Source organism: Hemiscyllium ocellatum, chromosome 21 (genome assembly GCF_020745735.1).
Source record: "Hemiscyllium ocellatum isolate sHemOce1 chromosome 21, sHemOce1.pat.X.cur, whole genome shotgun sequence".
Lineage (NCBI taxonomy): Eukaryota > Metazoa > Chordata > Chondrichthyes > Orectolobiformes > Hemiscylliidae > Hemiscyllium > Hemiscyllium ocellatum.
The window spans coordinates 48,615,126-48,629,852 of record NC_083421.1 but is presented as its reverse complement, the minus strand read 5'-3'; the positions used below and the strand labels follow the sequence as shown (position 1 = coordinate 48,629,852).

Genomic DNA, 14,727 nt, shown 5'->3' with positions numbered 1-14,727 from the left:
TGACCCTTGTCACTTTCTCCAACACAGAAATATAAGCCTTTATAATCTAGGTTTTAAAAGAGCACTAACATTTTCTTTACATAACTGTAGCCCTCATTCTGATAACGTGCTGAGAATACATGCCACATAGTTTCCATTTTTCTATTGTTAGAACAATAGAGAGCCCAAAGCTGCACAAAACATTTGGACTCTGGTTTAACTAAAAGGTTTAGTAGATGTTTAATAATCCATCTATTCTTCTATATTCAGTGCATTTAAACTCAAGAACAAATGCTATTTCTCTTTATGCTGCATCTCATCATACATTCCAAAACTGATTGCATATCTAAAGTGGTGAATGTTTTGAGACGTTCCAAGGCCATAAAAAGCCCCATAGAAATAAAATGTCTTTATTGCCTTCCCTTTATCTACTTCACCACCTTTAATGACCTGTGCTTTGTACCACAACTGTCCATTGCTGTTCCATTTCATTTCCCATTGGAGATGTACCTCATTCTGTACTCGTACTTCCAAGTGTATTGTTTCACATTTACTTCACTGAAGCGTAGCTGTCATTATCTGCTCACCAGTGTGAGCATCTCCAGTCCCCACAATGGGCAATGCACAAATTCAAAAACTTGTCCAACAGTAAGGATGCAGTGTAATATTTCACAACAGTTAGGAAGAAAATTGTAAAAAGATATGGTTGTGAGGAGAAATTGAGGGTAAAAGAAAGACTAGAAGGACAGATTTTTGTTGTTATTGAATTATTCAGGATTAGAATAACAAAACAGCAACTCTTGGCTTTGAGCATGACTACATTAGGAGTTAACATAGTGCTAGGTTATGAACTGAAAACTTTTTTTTAAAAAAAACAAGCCCAGGGAGGCTAGAGTAACCTTAGTCCAGAGGGCAAGCTGAAATTCTCAATCACTCCTTTATTAGGTCAGGGCCTTTTTTTTAAATTCGCCCATGGAATGCTGGTATCTCTGGCTAGGCCAACATTTATTGCTCCTCTCTAATTTCCCAGAGTACATTTGAGATTCAATCACATTGCTGCAGGTCTGGAGTCACACACGTAGACCAGACCAGGTAAGGATGACAGATTTCCTTCCCAAACAGACATTGGTGAACGAGATGGGTTTTGCTGATAATTGGTAATGATTTCATGTTCATCATTAGACCCTTAATTCCAGATTCTTTATTGAATTCAAATTCTACCATCTGTCATGGTGGGATATGAACCTAGGTTCCCAAAACATTAGCTGAGTTTCTGGTTTAATGGTGTAGCAGCAATACCATTCAGAGTTTGCCCTCTCCATATTAACTATGCCAATGCACGGTTGGCTAGTTTCCCACATTCCACCCTCCCACAAATTTGAGGTCACCCAAAATTCTGCTGCCCATATCTTCATTCACACCTTGACCCGTTTCCCTATTATCCCTGTGTTTGCCATCATGCTTTAACCCTCTGTTCTGCCTTTTCTCTGAAACGTACAATATATAATCTTGTGCCTTACCTCTGGTTGTATCGCTTTGAAAACCGGGACGTCCATTAAAGTGATTTGACTCTGCAACACACAAGATAAATCAGTCACTTATTTTAAATCCTGACATTATTCTTGCCAGAGGTGCGCAAGATCTTGTGGAAACGTCAAACTTTATATGATTTCAGACTCATTTGTACAAATCAACCTAAAACTCTATTTTTGAAAATATTTGGGACCAGTAGATGATTTGAGAAAAGAGTGTCTCCTTACTTAATTTTCTTTATAGATATTAACAAAGCAATTTTAGTATTAGCTTATACCTATCAAAGCATTATCAGAATGGTTACAACAGAATGATTAAAGGCTTTAAATCAATTTGCAAAACAGGCAAATTCATAGAACCAAGACTGCGCCATGAAAGGTATAAGTAGAAATTTTCCAACGTGTTTTCCCAAATTTCCAGAGGATAATTGTTGGGATGGGATCTGCTATTTGTTACTCTACGCTGCTCCAGAAGAGCTGAAAATGTGTTGCTGGAAAAAGGCAACAGGTCAGGCAGCATCCAAGGAGCAGGACAATCGACGTTTCGGGCATGGGGCCTTTAGAAGGGCTCATGCCCGAAATGTCGATTCTCCTGCTCCTTGGATGCTGCCTGACCTGCTGCGCTTTTCCAGCAACACATTTTCCGCTCTGATCTGCAGCATCTGCAGTCCTCACTTTCTCTGAACTGCTCCAGAAGAGCACATCCAGAAAAGCAGCTCTTTCAGTTCTGTCAGTTTTGCAGATTTAGGATTATTCATGATTAATAAAAGTATTGCAGTTTAAGATTTATAAGTATTATGCTATAGGAATGCCCTGTAACACATCTGAAACTAGAAACTCCATTTGAAAGGTGAGATTCCAACGGTTTTAAACAACACTTTGCCAATCCTGCCAGCATTACTTTTGCCCCAATGGGTGAGACTAACCATTTTTATGATGCTACAAACTAGGGTCGTTTGGGTTTTTCTACTGTTAGTGAGTGGTGAGCAAGGACAAATAAACTCCTTTGAAAAAGATTGCAAATGCAGTTCGCAGTGAAGGGAAAGAGGATTTTGTAGGCCTTCAAGGGCAAAACAGGACAGGTTAGACATCAGCAAATACTTCAGTAGTAATACCAGGGCTGTTAAAATACCTGGAAATGTGACTCAAAGAAAAAAGTATAAACAAGGCTTAAAAGGAAAGAGAAAGGAACCCGGAAGGCAATAAGAGAATAAATGGGAATGGCAGCTTTTGAGATGTAGAGGACAATAGCAGACCTACAAGTGGATAATCAAAGTGCAACAGCTGTAGATGAGAGAATGGGTGAAGCAGGAATGTGGAATGCCAGAGGGATTGGGAATCATGTTGGAAAAGGTTGAATCATCTAAACAATTGTCAGGACAGAAAATGTGGGAAGAATTTAAGAATCTAGGATTGGAATTGTCCACTAAATAGGGCAATGCCCTAAGGCATGGTATGTTGGTGAGACCAAGCAAAGGCTACGGCAACAGATGAATGGGCACTGCACAACAATCACCAGTTAGGAGTGTTCCCTCCCAGTCGGAGAACACTTCAGCGGTCCGGGACATTCAACCTTGGACCTTCGGGTGACCGTCCTCCAAGGCATACTTCAGGACAGACAACAATGAAAAGTGGCCGAGCAGAGGCTGTTAGCCAGGTTTGGTACCCATGGGGATGGCCTCAACTGGAACCTTGGGTTCATATCACACTACAGGCGACCCCATTGTACTACACCTACACACACACCTACACACACACACCCTCTCTCAGACTTATGCCCCTTTACACTCACATACAATCTCTCACAGACACTCCTAACCCCCTTCCCCCACACACTCATGCAGACTCTCTCTCATACGCGCGCACATACACTCCCACACACACCCTCTCACAGACTTATACCCCTCCACACTCACACATACACATACAAGTTTGTGGGGTGAATTTCTACTTGCAAAATTATATTTTACTTTGCTCAAAACTGTATGAAACCATGTAAGATTCTGTAAATCCATTTTTTAAGATTAGAATCAGTCTGACCCTCGTGGCACAGACAGCCTCACAGGGAGTTAACACCTTCAATACATTATCTGGGCCGACATGACACCAATTGTTAAAGTTCACTTGAGAATGTAACTTTTAAAAAATGTTTTGTGATTCACATAAGAACTGAAACCAACATGGTCATTCTAAAAGATGAGAGACTTAACAACAATCCAGGTCTTTTTCAATACATAATTTCAGTTATATCACACTGTAAACTTTTGCTATAAATTCTGTGTCTTACAATCTTATTCTCCACAACCATCTGATGAAAGAGGAGTGCTCCGAAAGCTAGTGCTCCCAAATAAACCTGGTGTTGTGTGATTTTTAACTAAATAGAAGCTACTATAGACCATGCTAGTATTGACATTAACGACAGTTACGACAGCCCAATATCAATTCTTCATGTGAAGCATTTGAGCAGTTTTGCAATGCTATTTAAATTGAAGAGTTCCTTTTTGTTAAATAAATACTTCAAACTCCAATTTTCTGACTGATTTTCCATTTGGGCAAAAAGTAAGAGAAACAGAAACAAAGACCTACTTGACAATAAACAAAATACTCAAAGTCCAAATTACAAACAGGTTATATCATGGCTCAGAGTTCTCAGAAGCCCAGACCTGAAATGGGACAGGGCACGTGTAGTAAACACCAGAGAAGAAGTGTTCTCTTACCGCAAATTCCTCAGGTGTTACTTTAAGTACGTCAAACACAACTGCATCATAGCTTTTCATAGCATAGTCTGCATAGGGTCCATCGAGAGAGTCTGAACTACTACTGCCCTGAGGAAAAATAAACAAGAAAACATTAAATGCAACTCCTATGAATTAGCATTAGCAAATATAACTTCTTGAAAGATTCTCTCATCCACGGATAATCTTTCTGAAAGGATCCCAAGCCACAGAAATGGAAGTTGTTTTAATCTCCATGCAAATTATCCCTAGAGGCTGAATGATATATTGTTTAAAAAACAACATTCACTTCCTATTGTCATAAACCTTCAACATGATTTTGAAGAAACTCCTACAAACAAAGCAGCCCGTAATGATGTTACCGCTGGCTAGTTGGCTTTGAGAGAAAAGCTTCTGGAAGGCTCTGCAATAACTTATGTACAAAACAAATCTCTACATAACAACAGACCATGGGCAACATTACACACAATTTACACTAAATAAGAACTATCTTAACCCAGTTAGGACCTGGATTCGTTTGCTGAGAGGTACAGGAGGCACCTTCAGAACAGAATTAGATAGTAAACTGGACACAGAGCACTTGGGAGAACTATGAGTGTGTGAGATGAAACAGGGAATGGCAAAGATACTCAAGCACAAAGCTTCATAACTTTAGCACTGAATACGAGTTGGAGAAAGTCCCAAGCCTCATCTGCTTGACGCTCCTTTTATGAGCGTAACTGAGTTTCCCCATTTCGATCTTACATCAGGAGCAGCACTGGGGTCCCAGAATGTTAATGATGGTTGCCAAGGTAAAGATGGCACAAACGTTGGGCACTAATTCTGCTTCCAAATATGTAAATACACCAAGTAGGTCTGTGTCTACCAACTGTATCAGGTCCTGCTAGAGGACGCCCGATACAGGTGATGATCAATGCTAACACTACATGCACCCTTCTAATAAAGACAATGGCAATAAGTTTTGAAACTACACCAAAAAATATTTCAGCTCAAGGATGGGATCTGTGGAGTTTCAGCCCCATGTTAAGGTGTTGACCCATAAGCAGAAAGATGGGAATATCCTAAGGGCAGACCTGGCAAAACATTAAGCCTTAGACCAGATTTGTGGCACCTCATTGTATACCCAGAGGAGAAGAATTTCTGGAGTAATAAGAACAGGTTATGGGTTAGATGGGCATCAGATTGCTGCACTGACCTGTGGAACCATCGAGGGCCGAAGGGCCTGTACTGCGCTGTAATGTTCTATGTTAACAGGACACAGCAACATCAGTTCACTTTGAATTGTAACAGGGTTATGCCAGTTTGAATACACGCAGCAAGTGGAACGCTCCACCACAGTAAACATTCCATAGGGAAGTAAACAACACAACGAACTGAGCAACTGAAAGGGACTTTTTCAAATTAATGCAGAGGCAATTCTGTGTGGTTCAACCAGAAGCCAATCAGAATCCTGATAGACAGAATGCAATGTAAATTGCCATTCAGAATTGAACAGGAAACAAAAACACTTTTCCTATTATTTTGGTGAGAGATCAGAGTGCAGGGAGTTCCCCACATTACTGGTCCTTTTCTTTTCTCCTTTCATGGTCTGTCACTGAGAGAATTGACACATTTATTACTCAACAATTCAAAATGCATACTTCATTAAAACTGAAGTCAATTCTTACGCCCTTGGAATTCACAAAAGAGGTGATAGAGGATAGGGAATGGCTTGAAGCACAATGTAATTGCTGTGTGATAGAAGTCTCTGTCACTGAACCTGCAAATGTTCACTGGATCAGCAAGTCTCACACTTTTTTGAATTGCAAATGTGCCCACCATGTCCCATAGAGAGGACTGTGTCTCAGAGTACCTGTCTGAGTCGCTAAAACATTGATCAGAGAGTTGCCAACCGAGGAGAGTCCCAGGATTCTGACCCTCACTCAGGAAACTCTCAGAGGCTGAATCCAGCACAATACAAAAAAGGTTTTAAGACTTCCACTTTAGAGTTCAATGTAGCAATATGGAAATGGGCATCTAATTGAGCCCTGTCAGTTGACCAGAACACTGAGATTAACTAAGTCTACCTCTCCTCATGCTGCACCATAACACTCGGAGCTGGAAAGTAGGCCTAATGCAAGCTCCACCTGCTCATTTGTCGGCCATCTTAAGACAGATTACACAGCAGGGTTATATAGGAGATTTACAGCAGATTCCCAGAGGTCAGTTCCCTCAGCATGGCCAACTCCTTGCTTAAGCTGTGGCCCTTTAGATGCACTCCCGTGGAAATTAAGGCAGCACTGCACTTTAAAAACAATATCCACATCCCTTAATGTGTCTGTGCCAAAGAAATAACTGAATTTGCTGGCAGCTTATCCGAATTGGTAAATGCATTTTTTTTGTTGTTTAAAAAATTACACTTTTTCAAAAGTTTTAATATCTTTAAGTCCAGCAAGGAGACATGTGCACATAAACATAAGACCATAAGACAGGAGCAGCAATTAGGCCATTCAGCCCATTGAATCCCTTCCGCCATTCAATAGTGGCTGATAAGTTTCTCATCCCCATTCTCCCGCTTTCTCTCAGTAACTCTTGATCCCCTTGACAATCAAGAACCCGTCTATCTTAGTCTTAAATATACTCAATGACCTGGCCTCCACAGCTTTCTGTGGCATTGAATGCCACAGATTCCCCACTCTCTGGCTGAAGAAGTTTCTCCTTATCTCTGTTCTAAAAGGTTTTCCCTTTACTCTAAGGCTGTGCCCTCAGGTCCCGGTCTCTCCTAACAATAGAAACATCTTTCCGACGTCCACTCTGTCCAGGCCATTCAGTATTCTGTATTAGACCCCCCCCCCCCCATCCTTCTAAATTCCATCAAGTATTGACCCAGAGTTCTGAAACATTCCTCATACGTTGAGTTTAACATTCCTGGGACTATTCTCCTGAGTCTCCCCTGAGCACACTCCAGGGCCAGTACATCCTTCCTGCAATATGGGACCCAAAACTGCGCACAATCCTCCAAATGTGGTCTGACCAGAGCCTTACAAAACCTCTGAAGTACACCCCTGCTTTTATATTCAAGACCTCAAAATAAATGCCATCATTCATTAGCCTTCCTAACTACGGACTCAGTCTGCAAGTTTACCTCGAGAGAATCCTGGACTAGAACTCTCAAGTCTCTTTGCACTTCAGACTTCTGAATTTTCTCTCCATTGAAAAAATAATCCATGTCTCTATTTTTCCAACCAAAGTGCATGACCTCACACTTCCCCACAGTGTACTCCATCTGCCACCTCTCCTAACCAGTCCAAATCTTTCTGCAGCCTCCCTCAGTCCTCAATGCCATCTGTTCTTCTATCTATGTTTGTATTGTCTGCAAACTTAGCCAGAATGCCCTCAGTTCCTTCATCTACAAAGTGTAAAGTTGTGGTCCCAACGCGGAACCTTGTGGAACACCACCTCAGGCTGCCATCCTGAGAAGGAACTTTTTAGCTCCACTCTCATCTTTCTGTCAGACAGGAGAAAGTGAGGACTGCAGATGCTGGAGATCAGAGCTGAAAATGTGTTGCTGGAAAAGCGCAGCAGGTCAGGCAGCATCCAAGGAACAGGAGATTCGACGTTTCGGGCATGAGCCGTTCTTCAGAAAGGCAGCTCGTTTCTGCCAGACAGCCAACCTTCTGAAGACACCTCAGTAATCTCCTCTCCAATCAAACCTGTTTCATGCTGTACATCAAAGTACATTGACAAAAGTTCAATTAACCTTATCAAGGCAGCCAAAAGTTTGTACACCTATGCAAACTGCCACATACAACCAAATAGTATCATGGTTAGTGTTACCAATACTTCACACAAATACCTGATCTGTAACAATAACTTTGAAGCTAAAAATTACTTTCAACATAGTAAAACACCTTCAGAGGTGTTATTACAAACAACATCTAATGCAGGAGGAAATAGGCTTCTTGTTTAGAAAAAGTAAGGAAGAAATTATGTAGGACAATAAAATCTCAGGACTTTATCCCCTAGCCAGACTGTAACAGACATCGAGACAGGATATAAACCAAACAAACATATGCAGACATTTCCTAGGTTTGTATCAGTCTGAAAGTTATTAAGTATCATATTTTATCTCCCATCTCAGGAGTGTCATTTACAATCCCAGATTTCTGTGCTCTGTTTGGAACAGCTCACTGATCAAAATACTTAAAAAAACTCAGTGACCTTTTTAATCCGGACTGGAGTGACTTTGTGCATTTTGATGAAAGAGTTACTGAGCAACCAAGATAAAGTAACCAATGGGGAAAAAGTGACACAGCAAAGGATTAACAGATGACATAACATTGAGGTTGATATGCCTCAACGTTTAGTGCCGAGCAGAATTATAGCTTAAAACATTTAGTCTTGTGGCAGAGATATGTTTGTAAGCACATTCCTTTCACTATACGAAACAGCAACAGCTGGATAACAAGGTACCAGCCTGACAGATAAAAGAATTAACCAGATTGTAGCTTGCTGGATCTTCATCTCAAGCTCTAATGTTGCAACTAAAACCTAATCTTCTTCAAACTGGTGCCTCACAGATCCAATGTTTCAGCAACAAACTAACAAAGATAATTTACGTTTATTTAGTATTGCTCATGAAACAGGACAAATGTGAATGATAGTGAAAGGCTCCATTGTCTCAGAGGACCATGGACTGCAATCTCAGAGAGATGCCCACAGCGTGGGTTCAAATCCCAAACTTGCAGGGATCAGCATGAAGACTTCACCTGCTGACCCCAGCCCCTCACCTGAAGCATGCTGACTCCTAACCAAATATCAATGCTGAAATGAAAGTTAAAAGTTAAAAGTGGCTGTTGAACCGAGTGGATATTTTAGTTTCGCTCATTTACAAAGGTGTCTTTTATTCCCCCAAGTATTGTTCAAAATGCTGGGAGTCTCTACTGAGGAGCTCTGTGGCTCTACATTCACCACACAGACTACATCGGTTCAAGAAGGTAGAGGGGAGTGAGGGTCAGGGAGTGATGCTGCAGGTGAGGGGCTGGATTGGGAATTTAACCCATGTTGTTGGCATCACACTCAAAAACAAACCAGCCATCCAGCCAACTGAGCTAACCACCAGTCACTTTAGAAATTTAAAGTGACATTTATTGACACTGGGATAGTGCAGAGTCAGGAGATATATATACTTACAATGCTTCATTTGGTGAAATCTATTTTGAGTAAAGACTGACTCTGCTATTTTCTTTCACCAATTGGCTGTTAAAAGTAATATACAAATGGCCAAATAGGTTGGAAACTGTGTGGGAAATTATGGGTATAAACTGTTTTACCCCTCGATATACATTACTAAGATTCTGACAAATTGTGTTATCAAGTTATGACTAACAATATTCAGTCAATCTTTAACGTAAAATAATGCCAAGACAAATCTTGTATTTATAATCTTCATTTTCTTTAATCACAAATCACTAATTCAGTGTAATTCTTTTAGCACAATGGCTTGCAACATTTTTCAAAAGCGATAAAGCTTCATTGATTTCATGCTTGCATTACAGTGTCTTGAACATAGAGTGGCAAAGTACAATTTGTTCCACATAGGTGTGGCTAAATGATGACGACTCTTCTGCATAATCCATAATCCGATTGAATGGTGAAGCAGGCTTAAGGGGCTGAACAGCCTTTCCCTGTTCCTCTTTCTTATGGTTTTATTACAGGGAATGGATTTTGGAAATTGTCTTGTCAAATTTATAATGGTACTGACAAAATATTCTACTTCAGAACTTACTAAGGACAACTATTCTCTGCAAAAATAAATCCTACTATTCCTCTGTCTTTAATTACACCAGAAACAAACCCAAGTTTCATCAGTAACCAACATAAGAGGAGCTTATCTCAGTTAGAAACGGTCTTATTAAATTCCAAATTGGAAATCATTATTGCCATTTCACTTTCATCAATTAGATTGTAAAGGTGGGATTTATGGAGGATGAGAGAAGCAGGGTGAGTACCTCACAGCTGGCTGGGACTCTTGGCAAGGCAAACGGGGTGTGTGGGGGGTCCTATAGTGTGCTCAGCTCCCACTGTGTCCTAGCAATTGGTACCGCATACCAGCGGGCAAACCCTGGTACCTCATCACAACTGATAAGCCAAATTACATGAGGGCATCATCAACTGTATCTGATGTAAATGGGGAGTATCACTTCTCCAAGGGCATCCAGAATGATGAAAGAGGTAGATGATCCTAACAAGAGGCTTGTGGCTCTGTATGGAAACACCAGCAAGATATGTGACACATCTAGGGCCCTCTCCAGGCAAAGTGGGAGTTATGGCTAGTTCCCTCAGTCTTATCAAGTATTATCCTATAATAAACAATGAAACCTAACCACAGAAGTGTAGGTGCTTACAGCATAAGTGACTGGTGCAACACTGCATCCAAGAGGAAGGAACTTGAAGAAGCAGATTATTATTGTTGAAATGGAGTACAATCTATGGACTAATCTAGGAGAATTGGCTCAATGGTGTCATGAAGCTAAAAGACAGAAAGGTCTTTGAGGATTCAGACTCTGACTATAATTCCCATTCCACATGCAGTCATTCCCTATTGAATTTTACTGAGCTATTGGTCACTGATAACCAGGTTGAGGAGTGGATACAGTGGTGGATGTTTATTCCATTGTTTAAAGGCACCAACGTCTTATTCCACATCTCCCGCTGTCATTCTCCACCTAAACCATAATACCTTCAGACTCCAACTCCAAATTTACTGAGAAGAATAGAACAGTTCCATACAAACCCGTTCTCTTTCCTCCTCCTCACTCTTGCATTAAGCTAGCCTTCCAGTGCGATCAGATTAGATTGTCACCTCGCACAGGCCACATAGGCTGAAATGGCCTTCTTCTAGGCCATCAATTTTCTCTATGACTAATCCAGAAATCAGAACAAATCTCAGCCTAGAGTCAGAAACTGATTTCTGTTATCACCAAAAAGCTTTACAAATAGCAATTTGGAAATCAGAGCTTTTTAAAGAAAAATTCATTCATTCATGTGATATGGGAATTGCTGCCATGGCCAATATTTATTCTCCATTCTTAATTGCCCTCAAATCAATATAAGTTAAATACAGTGCTGTTTGACAGAGACTTTCAACACTTTGGTCTAACTACAGAGAGGGAGTGGCAATATATTACCAAGCTGGGATGGTATGCAATTTAGACATGAACTTAAAAAGTATTGCCATGCTCCTGCTGCCACTATTCTTCTAGGTGTTGAAGGTGATGGGTTTGTGAGGTGCTGTCAACGGAACCCTGTTGGCTGTTTGCAGTTACCTTGGAGATGGTATGTCCATTGTGTGTCAGTGTTGAAGAAAGTGAATGTTTAAGGTGGTGGATGAGGCACCAATCAACCAGGCTGCCTTGTCCAAGATGAGGTTGAGTTTCTTAAATTTTTATCAGTTGCCCACATGAATGGAAAATATTCTGTTGCACTCTTGGGCCTTGGAGATTGTGGACAGGTTTTGGGGGAATCAGAAGATGAGCCACCCACTGAGACATACCCAACCTCTGGTCTGAAGTTGTAGCCATAGGATTTATGTAGCTAGTCTAGTTAAGTTGCTTGTCAATGGTCAACCCCTAGATGTTGATAAAGGCAGATTCTGCAATGACAGTGCAAATAAATGGCAAAGAATGGAAGTCAGAGTCTAGCTTGTTGGAGATGGTCATTGCCTGGTACTTATCAGGTGCAAATTATTACTTTGCCACTTATCTGCTGCAGCCCTAATGCTGTCTAGTTCTTTCTGCAGATGGACTTCATCAGCAGAGAAATTGGAATTGGAATAAAGCCAAAAAGCTTAAGAATACCAAGGCTCAGAGATCTTAATGATATATTGGTTCAACAGACTGCACTTTCACCTCTGGAACCTGGCTTTGCATACAACCTACACTCATGGAATGAATTTTTTGTCTTGTTCAGCCAACCATAAGGATCCTATAATTACTACAATATTGACTTGATCATAATTCACCACAGATTGACAGCAAATTGGAAAGGTTAAGAAAATGCCACAAAGACAGCTATAGATGGAATGAAAGTTCACATTGGTGTTTAGGGAGTTCTATCCTGAAACTGGAACTGGGGCACATTCTGGGAATACAAAGTACTGTATAACAGCTAACCAAGAACCATTTAATAATGGCATCAGCAATCAAAATCAGCTCAATCCTCCACTCAGAATGGCGAATGGTATTCTCTCTTTTGTTGAACTTGTTCATTCAATGGACGTGAGACATTTTCGGAACAATTAAGATTTTAAGAGACCATACCAGCTATTTCAGATTAAACTGACAGTAAATTAAAACCAGGTCCCCAACTGAAGCAGAGAGCAAATGTTACTTCATTCAATTGGTCACATTATATGTACTGTTGTACATGGAAAGAATAAAAGTTCTCTCTCTCCCACCAAACCTTTGCTCATCTCCCACTTCCATTTGAAATAACTCCATGAAGACTGGTACCCCATCAGTAAGTCACCCTTTATTTACACGTGTAAAAAATGAGGTCTGCAGATGCTGGAGATCACAGCTGCAAATGTGTTGCTGGTCAAAGCACAGCAGGTTAGGCAGCATCTCAGGAATAGAGAATTCGACGTTTCGAGCATAAGCCCTTCATCAGGAATAAGAGAGAGAGAGCCAAGCCGGCTGAGATAAAAGGTAGGGAGGAGGGACTAGGGGGAGGGGCGATGGAGGTGGGATAGGTGGAAGGAGGTCAAGGTGAGGGTGATAGGCCGGAGTGGGGTGGGGGCGGAGAGGTCAGGAAGAGGATTGCAGGTTAGGAGGGCGGTGCTGAGTTGAGGGAACCGACTGAGACAAGGTGGGGGGAGGGGAAATGAGGAAGCTGGAGAAATCTGAATTCATACCTTGTGGTTGGAGGGTTCCCAGGCGGAAGATGAGGCGCTCCTCCTCCAGCCGTCGTGTAGTTGTGTTCTGCCGGTGGAGGAGTCCAAGGACCTGCATGTCCTCGGTGGAGTGGGAGGGGGAGTTAAAGTGTTGAGCCACGGGGTGATTGGGTTGGTTGGTTCGGGCGGCCCAGAGGTGTTCTCTGAAGCGTTCCGCAAGTAAGCGGCCTGTCTCACCAATATAGAGGAGGCCACATCGGGTGCAGCGGATGCAATAGATCTATTGCATCCGCTGCACCCGATGTGGCCTCCTCTATATTGGTGAGACAGGCCGCTTACTTGCGGAACGCTTCAGAGAACACCTCTGGGCCGCCCGAACCAACCAACCCAATCACCCCGTGGCTCAACACTTTAACTCCCCCTCCCACTCCACCGAGGACATGCAGGTCCTTGGACTCCTCCACCGGCAGAACACAACTACACGACGGCTGGAGGAGGAGCGCCTCATCTTCCGCCTGGGAACCCTCCAACCACAAGGTATGAATTCAGATTTCTCCAGCTTCCTCATTTCCCCTCCCCCCACCTTGTCTCAGTCGGTTCCCTCAACTCAGCACCGCCCTCCTAACCTGCAATCCTCTTCCTGACCTCTCCGCCCCCACCCCACTCCGGCCTATCACCCTCACCTTGACCTCCTTCCACCTATCCCACCTCCATCGCCCCTCCCCCTAGTCCCTCCTCCCTACCTTTTATCTCAGCCGGCTTGGCTCTCTCTCTCTTATTCCTGATGAAGGGCTTATGCTCGAAACGTCGAATTCTCTATTCCTGAGATGCTGCCTAACCTGCTGTGCTTTGACCAGCAACACATTTGCAGCTTTATTTACACGTGTATAGTACACAACACTGACCCAGCTAGTTCAGGGACAACTCCGAGAGTGAACAGAACTCCTGACAGTCTTGTTTATCTGTCAGAGAGGGCTTCCTATGATTAGACCAGGTTAACAGCCCAATCAGGGAACTCACATTCTGAGGTCCACCTGGATGACTTCATTCCAATCATTATACCATTTTCAAAGTATGTTTTTCATGTTTTGCCTTTCACAGATCAATTTTTTTTCTGTTCTATTAGTTTGTGAATTTTTCTCACTAAAGTTAACTTGGTGGCATTTCTCTGCTCCCTAACTTGAACTTTTTGTTACTCTCTGTCTATACTCTGTACTTTGGGTCTTCATCATTCTCTACCGAGCACTCGGTATATCTTGTACTCTGTTCCCTTTCTCCCCATCAGCTGACTGAGACACAGAAGAACTGTAAACTATTCACATCATTGGTGCTGCTGCAATCAAGATATGTCATTGGCAACTTCTTCTGAGGTACAAATGTCAGCCCCATCCGTTTAATGCATCTCTGGTAACAACAGTAAGTAATAAAATGTACCATTCCCAAACAACTTATACATTAGCATTAAATGAGAACATAGAAATAAGCCTTTTCAACCTATTAGTCTTGTTCTGTCTTTTCATTAGATTATACCTCATTCATTTACCCACTGTAATTAGCTCCGCATTGTGACAATGCTGTCATTTTAAAAAGGTTATTTTGTCCCAGCTGT

The 14,727-nt window shown here is 41.8% G+C and overlaps 1 protein-coding gene across 5 annotated transcripts in view; it reads right to left on the bottom strand.

Annotated features, from left to right (window-relative positions):
- LOC132825862 (ras-specific guanine nucleotide-releasing factor RalGPS1-like) overlaps positions 1-14,727 on the bottom strand; it is a 781,992-nt gene that overhangs the window by 587,414 nt on the left and 179,851 nt on the right. For all 5 annotated transcript variants that reach the window (XM_060841441.1, XM_060841437.1, XM_060841440.1 and 2 more), the window contains 2 exons: positions 4,229-4,336; positions 1,500-1,550 (listed from right to left, as the gene is read on the bottom strand). In XM_060841441.1, coding sequence (XP_060697424.1) covers positions 1,500-1,550; positions 4,229-4,336 — 159 coding nt within the window. The remainder of the gene's footprint in view (positions 1-1,499; positions 1,551-4,228; positions 4,337-14,727) is intronic.